This window comes from Gracilinanus agilis, chromosome 1 (genome assembly GCF_016433145.1).
Source record: "Gracilinanus agilis isolate LMUSP501 chromosome 1, AgileGrace, whole genome shotgun sequence".
Classification (NCBI taxonomy): Eukaryota; Metazoa; Chordata; class Mammalia; order Didelphimorphia; family Didelphidae; genus Gracilinanus; species Gracilinanus agilis.
The window spans coordinates 559295619-559304063 of NC_058130.1; the positions used below are offsets into that span (position 1 = coordinate 559295619).

Genomic DNA, 8445 nt, shown 5'->3' on the forward strand with positions numbered 1-8445 from the left:
TTGATAAAAGAACCACTCAGAGAAGAAACTCCCTTTATCCTTGCAGGTAACCACTTGATCAACACCTAAGTGAATGTGGCAATCCATGTCGAAAGAAAATGAGCTGGGATTCAAATCTAAGAAATTGGAGCAGGGATTTAGAGAAAGAATGGACCTGAGAGACCATCTAACATTTACATGTGTGCGAAGCACTTTGCACATATCGTTGCATTTGATCCTCAAAACAAAAATAACAGTGAGACCCCGGAGGTTGATAGCGCTATGATACCAATTTTCTAGATGCAGAATTTAAATTCAGCTCTTCTTGGCTCCAAAGAGAACTCTGCCTCCTTGTAACCCAGCTACACATTTTTTAATGGGTGGGGAGGGGGGAGATCACCCTATCTAGAACACTTTTTAATATCCCAGAAATGGGAAGGGGGAAGGTAGGGGAGCAGAGAACAAAGTTGGCTTAGTTCTTATTTCTAGAGCCCTAGCAAAGCGCCTCCACCAGGACTGCAAGCACTTTGGTAGACTAGCGAAGAGAGTTCCTGCCCTGTGGTTGATGGCCAAAGGCTCGATTTGGGTTTGTAGGACAGAGCTGAGGGGGCGAACAGAAGGAGGAGGAGGAAAATGGGGGCGTCTCCGAGAGGGATGAGGCCCGCCACCATTGGTCCGGGGACCTCCTCGGGGCCCCAGGGGCGAGGCCAGGGGTGGGAGATAGCTAGGGGTGGAGAAGGCGGGGTCCGGAGCTGGTCCCTCTTGGGCTCAGGCAGTCGGGGCTAGTCGGGGACACGAACCACTGCAGCTGTTGGGAAGGGAGAGAAAACAGGGGGAAACTAGACCAGACGAGGTGGTCGAGCCTGAAGCCCCTCAGTGTCCCGGGACCTTCACTCTTCCCGTCTTCCCCTCCACAAACCACTCGCCTTCAAGTCCAAAAGCCGGAGGAGGCAGCAGCGCTCAGCAGAACCCTGTACCGCCGTGCGTGATGAGGGAGATAGTACATATCCAGGCCGGACAATGCGGGAATCAAATTGGCACCAAGGTGGGAGAGTAGGGCGGCGCCGGGGGATGGGGGTTTGGAGTGGAGGGAGGAAGATTGTCTGTGTTTTTGTGGGGACCAATTCTCAGAGGCTGTGTGCTGGAGTAGGATGATGAGGTTGAGTGGCGGGGAAGAATTGCTGTTTTAGTTTGGCCCCAGGAGAAATGAATTAGCTGCGCGATCCCTCTAAAGTGTCATCAGCCGTGTCAGGCAGTCTCCTCTTCCCCTCCTGCAGTTCCTTCCGTGACCCTACCTACCCCGAGCTTCTCCCTCCCGAGCTCCTCCTCTCCTGGCGTCCTATCCAGCTACCCTCCCTCAGTCCTCTGCCCCACTCTGGGCATCCAAAGTTACATACACAAAACCCTACCCAGCTCGACCGCGTGTGACCCTAAAAATGAACTCGAGGCAGTGGAGGAGGCTAATGGAAGCATATGGAGGGAGCAGGGAGACATGACCCCAAAAGACAGTACAGACCACCCGGACCCCATCTGGGTTTGGCTCGTCCATTCCAGTCCACTCCCTCCCGGGGCAGAGAGGGAGCGGCTCAGCACAACGCTCCGGCGCGCCAGGAATTCAGCAGCTGCTGTACCACATCCCCCCCTCCTCATCCCACTTCTTCCCCACCCACCCACGAATTCCCCCACCCCCAAACCTCTCTTCCTGCCCCGCCAGGAGTATATGCTACACACCCCTCCCTGGGACTCCGCTAAGGAGGGGGGAAGTCTGCCCGCACACCCTCGGTGGATAAAGGGTGAGGGTCAGGGAGGAGGGAGATTTGGGTGGCGGGAGAGGCAGCCCAGTCTAACTAAATGTTCACTTTCTCCCCCAACTCAACCCCGCTTTGTTCCTCCCTGCTCTTCCTCCTCCCTCAAGTTTTGGGAAGTGATCAGCGATGAGCACGGGATTGACCCAGCGGGAGGCTACGTGGGTGACTCGGCGCTGCAGCTGGAGAGAATCAACGTCTACTACAATGAATCATCCAGTGAGTTGTGCCCGATGCGCGGTGCGCCAGGAAAGGGGGTCAGGGACTCTCTCCTCCCATCCGCGAACCCCCCCATTCCGCCAGGCCAGACCTGCTGGAGAGGCCAGCGCTCTTCCTCCAGGGCATGGTTCCCTGGCGGTCAGCCTAGTCGCTCTGTCTGGGCAGAGTCCATCCTGGCCCTCTCTCCGGACGGCTCTTTTGGCGTGGCCCAAGCGGAGGAGGAGGGAAAGGAAGAGGGCCCGGAAGACAGTTATGTTTTCGGAAAAGTTACAATGGGAGCAGCAGCCGCGGCTGCTCCTCCCCTTCAGAGGCGGGAAATCCGCTGTTAATTTAAATACATTCCAACTAGAAGTGTTCAGCTGTCTGGGATGCCAGTCTGCCCCTCCCTTATTCTATCCCAGTCCCCCCCCCCCAAAAAAAAAAAAAAACACCTTTTACACATTGAGATAAAAAGTATTGCCAACTCTGATTGATTATCAAGGAGTTTGCATTATCTAACTTCGGGATTGGGGACTTCTTTTTCCTCTTGTTCCCTGTCCTTTGGGGTTTTATTTCTTTTGTCTGTCTGTTCCCAGAAGGAGGGGAATAGTTCAATTCGAATCTGTCCATTTTGTTGCTCAGACCACAATGATAAGTCTTTGTGGGGAAGTAAGTTAATACTGGGGATAAAGGTTAGAATTTAATTTATTTAGATTTATTTAGGTTAAATTAGAATTTAAGATGATTGGTAGGGTTCAGTTCAGAATTTTTTTCTTGGAACTTTTTCTAGAGACTTAGATCATCATTCTTTTTGTTTGGGGTCTGTTAGAATAGTTTCTGGTCACAACCACCACATTTCACCTCAGAGCCAGCTATCTTCTCATTGGGTACATGGAAACAATTTCTTTCTTGTCCAGATGGAATGAAAAGGATCCATAGAAATGAAAACAATCAGCAGGAAGGCATGACTTTCATTGGAACTGTAAAGGGCCTATTTTGGGAACCAACACTAATAGATTAAACTTTTTAGAGGAGAAAAATTGACCAGACAACCAAAAGAGCACCAATCAGCTGTAACAGCAAAACAGTGTTTTTCCCCCATGGAACCAAAAATGGAAAATTTCCCTTTGGAAACAAGGAAGTTATAGCAGCCTCTCCAAATGAGACTCAACAGCCAGGTTACATCCCAGGCAGTTGTTAGGCTTAATAGAATTAACCAGAGAGAAGTTAATTCCTGCCTTGAAAAGAGCTCTAGAAAATAAGATTAGGGGGTGGTAGTAGGGAAGCTAGGTAGCACAGTGGAAGAGTGGTTTGGAGTTGGAAGGACCTGGGTTCAAATATGACCTCAGACACTTCCTATCTGTGTGACCCTGGGCAAGTCACTTAATCCCAAACACCTAACCCTTATCACTTCTAAGTCAGAAGTTAAAGGTTAAAAAAGAAAAGAAAAGAGCATGATGGGATGGGTTTTATTTTTTTTTAATAGCCCAGAAGTATGTTCCCAGGGCCATCCTTGTGGACTTGGAACCAGGAACCATGGACAGTGTGAGATCTGGGCCTTTTGGTCAGCTCTTCCGGCCTGACAATTTCATCTTTGGTATGTATAGACTTGTCCAATTTTCTGTGTCACTTGCTGACCATCATCATCACCTTAAGCTTTTGTGTCTTTCCTTCTCTAACTGTAAAATAGGAGGTGGGGGTGGGAATGACTGGCCTCATGTTCAAATTCATGAGGACCAGGAAACAGGAGGTACTAACTATATATGAACTTTGAACTCTACAGGCACAGAAAACAATCTAGTATAAAAACAAAATTGTAGTATTTTTACTGCTACCACTACTATTAATAACTCTTTAAATACACCTGATGGAAAAGCAGTCTTTCTCATTCATTTATTCATTCCTTTATTCATTTATAAATTCCTTCCTTTTTATATTCATTTATAAATTCCTATACCTTTGGGGTAACTATGTTACCCCAAAAATTCACAAGCATTTTTATTGAACTCCTATTATAATGCAAGCTCTAAGCTAGCATTCTGGGGATTCTGAGAGTTTTAAGACATAGACCTCTTCTCTAGGAATTACAGTCCTGTAGGGGAGATGAGACCCATACGTACACATGAAAAGACAAATAGCTATTATAATGAAGTATAAGATCAGGTCCAGACAAAAAGAGATGCTTCAGAGGCAATGAAACATTCAGGCTATGTTCAAAGAAAGTTTCAAAGGAACAGAGTTTGAGCTAGTCCTTGAAGAATGAGGAGGAACTCAGAAGAGAGAAGGGAGATCGTTTTAGGTGCGAGCAAAGATTCAGAGATGAGAAGATGTTCTTAACTCCTTTAGCTTCTTCTTGAGGTAGATTAGTCCCTCAGAGACCTGAGAGCAAAAATATTTAGTGACTAAGGCCACCCATGGAATTGGAAGCCTCTCTCCCTTGCCCTGTACTCTGTCCCATTATTTAAATCAGTTTGGTCCATGGATTTTAGTGGCCTTCCAAGTGGCTACAGAAACTGGCTCAAAATAGAAGCCCTGGTGGATTTTTTAAAAATGTCATTGACTACAGAAGAGAATTTACACTCAAGACCACAAGAGTTAAGATGTTAACATCTACTCACAAACATTTAAACCTTAAAAGTCAAGATGATAAAGACGTAGACCCAAATATTCTCAGAAGCCCCACTATTTGAATTGATGTGGGGGAAATGGGGTAAGTGTGAGATGTCACTTGATGGGAATGTTGGGGGGACAGGGCAGAGATAAAATGATCCAAATGAATATTACTACAAGACCCAAATCTAGATGTATATGGTAAATAGATTAAACAATGCCTGTGGAATGAGCTTGGTATGTTGTCAGGAGAAGACAAGAGAAACCCCACATTCCATTCCCATCCCCAACGGTGTTTAAGCCAGATCGTGATGAGCTTCTACATATTTGTACAGAATTATCTTTGAACACAGACCAAATTTCAGGGCTTGTGTGGCTCTCTCCTGTTTAAGTGGTAAAGACTGTGATGATTTAGATGGAGAGCAGCCTACAAAGTCCTACAAAACATAGGACTTAGCACTAGAAGAAACCTCAGGGATCATCTCGTTGAACCTCCATCATTTTGTAAATGAGGAAACGGAGAGAATTAAAGTGATTTGCTGATTATGTGAATACACACAACGAGTAGTGAAAGAACAGAGATCTTTTGCTTCAAATGTTAGTGTTCTCTCCACCAATACCTCCCACCCCTGAGATAGTGACCCGGGATTGGAGCAGAATTTTTATGAAATCTGGGCAACAAGTAACTGTGATGGGTCTAAGAAAGCCATGTGCCCAGCTCCCTCAGCTGCAGGTACAAGAGGGCTCTTTCTCGTATGGCTGCAATCACTCCTGGAAAACATAGCTGGCCAAAAGAGGGAATGATTTGGGTGGGGCTGGTATCTAAGTTTGGCTTCTGGTACTACAGTTATTTAGGGAAGCAGCCAAAACCCCCAAAGCGCTTTTCTTTATAAAAGGAAAAGGTTACAGAGCAGAAACCAAACCTCCCCTCTAAGCTTTGAAAGTCTAGCTTTAGGGACCTCCCACTATCTTTAAGACACCACAAGGATCAGAGAGACATTCATGCTTCATTTTCTCTCCCCACTAGGGGAAATACTGATGCCTAGGATTGGCCACATTGTCCTCACAGAATATTCGGAAGAAATGGCCTGAGTTCAAGAAGAATTCTCATTTGGGGAGAGCCAGTAACATTTCAGTTTTCCTTTAAACAATAGCAAACTCCATTGTCTTAAGGAAGGAAATTTTATAGGGAGTAAAAATTTTTCAGGAATAAAAGTTTTGTAGAATAAAAAATATCCACTGTGTCCAACTATAGTTTCAAATCTGATACACACCCAGGGATATGAGTTTTAGTTTTATCTTTTAAATAATCTGCTACTTAGAATCTACTAGTCTGACCTGGATCAAATAACTGCACCTATCTGTGCCTCAATTTCCTCTGCTATAAAATTAGAAAACTAAAATAGATGATTTCTTTTTTTTTCTTGTCTCTTAACTGGTCCTTTTACCCCCAATATTTTTTTTCTTTCATTAATATATCACAAGGAAACAGTAACCAAACTGATATTTCTAAAGCACAGACAACTTAAAAAACCTGTAGGGGCACCTTCTTGCTAGATTCCCCATTTTGTTTTTAAAGCTGTTCAAAATCTGATTCTGAGTTAACTTTCCAGGCTTATTTTATATAATTTGGCTTCATATATACTCTGTATACTTCCTTTTCCTTGTACACAATATTGCATTTCCAGTCTAAGGGACTTTGCATAAGATATTTGTCATCAGTGCATTACCACCTGATTCTGCCTAATAGTTTCCTTAGCTTCCTTTAAATGTGAGATCTAGTACCCTATGGAAAGCACATCCTGATTCCTACCATCCCCATCCTCCCATTAGAAATTAACTTGTTTACATTTTGCATGGATATGCTGTATTTCTGATAGCACTGTTGAATCCAGAATTTCAACCAATAAAAAAAGGAGGCCATTCCCCTGAGAATAGTATGATTTATTAATAGGGCATGCGATCCATTAACAAAAAATGGGTCTAATCATGCCAGCCTCTGCACTAAAAGTCTTTGAACTAGATGATTTCTAAGGTCTCTTCCTTTTGTAATCTTTTGTAATCCTATTTTGTATTCTATATTCCTATATTTCTATAATCCTATAACCCTCATTTGATAGCTGAATATCAGTTTAATAATCTCACAGCTTTCTTGCTGAAAAAATAATAATAATAATAAGTACTTAGACCTCTTTCTCTGGGAGGGAGTTTCCATCTTCTTGGTTTCCCCTATATCACATGAGTTTCTGCCTTTTGATTCTCTAATATGTGGGAGAATAATAATAGCTGACATTTTATATTGCATTTTAAAGTTTGCAAAGCTATTTATTACATACATTATCTCATGTGAGGTAATGATTATAGGTATTATCTTTACTTTGCAGATAAGGAAACTGAATTTCAAACAGGCTATTAGAAGGAATGGGTTCCCATGTAAACTAGCCTCCATTAAAAGGAAAAGATTATTTATTAAGCATTAATTGGGGGGCAGCCGGGAAGCTCAGTTGATCGAGAGCCATGCCCAGAGATGAGGTCCTTGCTTCAAATCTTCAGACATTTCCTAGATGTGTGTCCCTGGGCAAGTCACTTAACCCCCATTGTCTAGCCCTGGCCATCATTCTGCCTTGGAAGCAATAGTATTGATTCTAAGATGGAAGGTAAGGAAAGGAAGGAAGGGAAAGAAAGAAAGAAAAAAGAAAGAAAGAAAAAAAGAAGGAAAGAAGGAAGGAAAGAAGGAAAGAAAGAAAAAGAAAAAAAGCTAGTTTTGATCCTAAGATGGAAGGTAAGGATTTCAAAATAAAATAAAATTAATAACAGGCACCATTTCATAATGAAACCTACACCTGAATTGGGAAGCATGGGTATATTAAGCTAGATTACATAAAAGAACAGGAATGTACTTTTTCATAGGGGAAAAAATGGATTAAATCCCATTCTTCCTGACTAGCAAGGTGAACCAGTTGACTTCAGGCTGTAGCTTTGGCAGCATCCTTTGGGTCAGCGTGTCATATGTATATAGGAGAAAAGAGCAGTGGGACTTTCTTTCAGCTTTTCTCCCTCTAGTAACTTTTTCTCCATTTTCAGACCTGGCAGATCTGGGTGTTAGCAATCTACACAGTGCAGTGGTGACTTCAGAGAAGTGTGAAGGAAAGATAAATCAGAGGGTGTGTCCTTTGCCAGAAAAAGACAGCTCAGGGATATCTGTTGAGGCTTGCTTGACCGAAGCTTGGTAAATTATAGTCTCGTTTTCTAGTCAGGAGTCACTGGCTGCAATGTCACAACACATTATTACCGGCGATGTTCACTTCATAACTCCCAAATATTTAACTAGGAGCTTCAGTTGCTATGAGACAGTTGCAAAATATTTTCAGAAGTCTCCAGCTTCCTTTTTTTTCCAAGCACACAAAGAGAAAACTTCAGGACCAACCAATCTACTATAAATATTTAGGAACCAAGCAAAAGGCATAAGATCAGGAAAAAGAGTTGTTTGGAGTCTGCTCTTTCAGTTCTCTGAAGGAGCAACTTCTGTGTTGATTTATTCTTGGGTTTTTTTGCTTCTCTGAAGTCACCTATTTGTCTTCAATCCCTCCTTTTTGTTATTTTAATAAAGGAATGCCTGCCTTCTTTTTAAAAAGTAGCTACACTAATGTTATCTTTTTTTTTTGGGTAAAGCATATTCCTTATTCACTGATCAAAGGGGAAGCCATAACTGCTTTTCTGAGCCTTGTAGCTTCAACAGAGTTTGGGGTTTAGAGAGTACCGGTCTTCTGTTGGGTGCTGATTAGCTTTGGTGCCTGCCTGCCTAGTGTGGCTGACCACCTTAGCAGGGGAACTGATGAGAGAGGAGGAGAGA

At 43.4% G+C, this 8445-nt stretch overlaps 1 protein-coding gene across 17 annotated transcripts in view; it reads left to right on the forward strand.

Moving 5' to 3' along the window:
• Positions 1–760: 760 nt before the first annotated feature.
• TUBB6 (tubulin beta 6 class V) overlaps positions 761–8445 on the forward strand; it is a 19772-nt gene continuing 12087 nt past the window's right edge. For 12 of the 17 annotated variants that reach the window (XM_044667004.1, XM_044666989.1, XM_044667020.1 and 9 more), the window contains exons 1-3: positions 761–1024; positions 1895–2003; positions 3469–3579. In XM_044667004.1, coding sequence (XP_044522939.1) covers positions 968–1024; positions 1895–2003; positions 3469–3579 — 277 coding nt within the window. In that variant the 5' untranslated portion in view covers positions 761–967. Of the gene's footprint in view, positions 1025–1894; positions 2042–3468; positions 3580–8445 lie in introns of all 17 variants that reach the window. The other 5 variants (XM_044666933.1, XM_044666945.1, XM_044666953.1 and 2 more) reach the window with 5 other exon arrangements.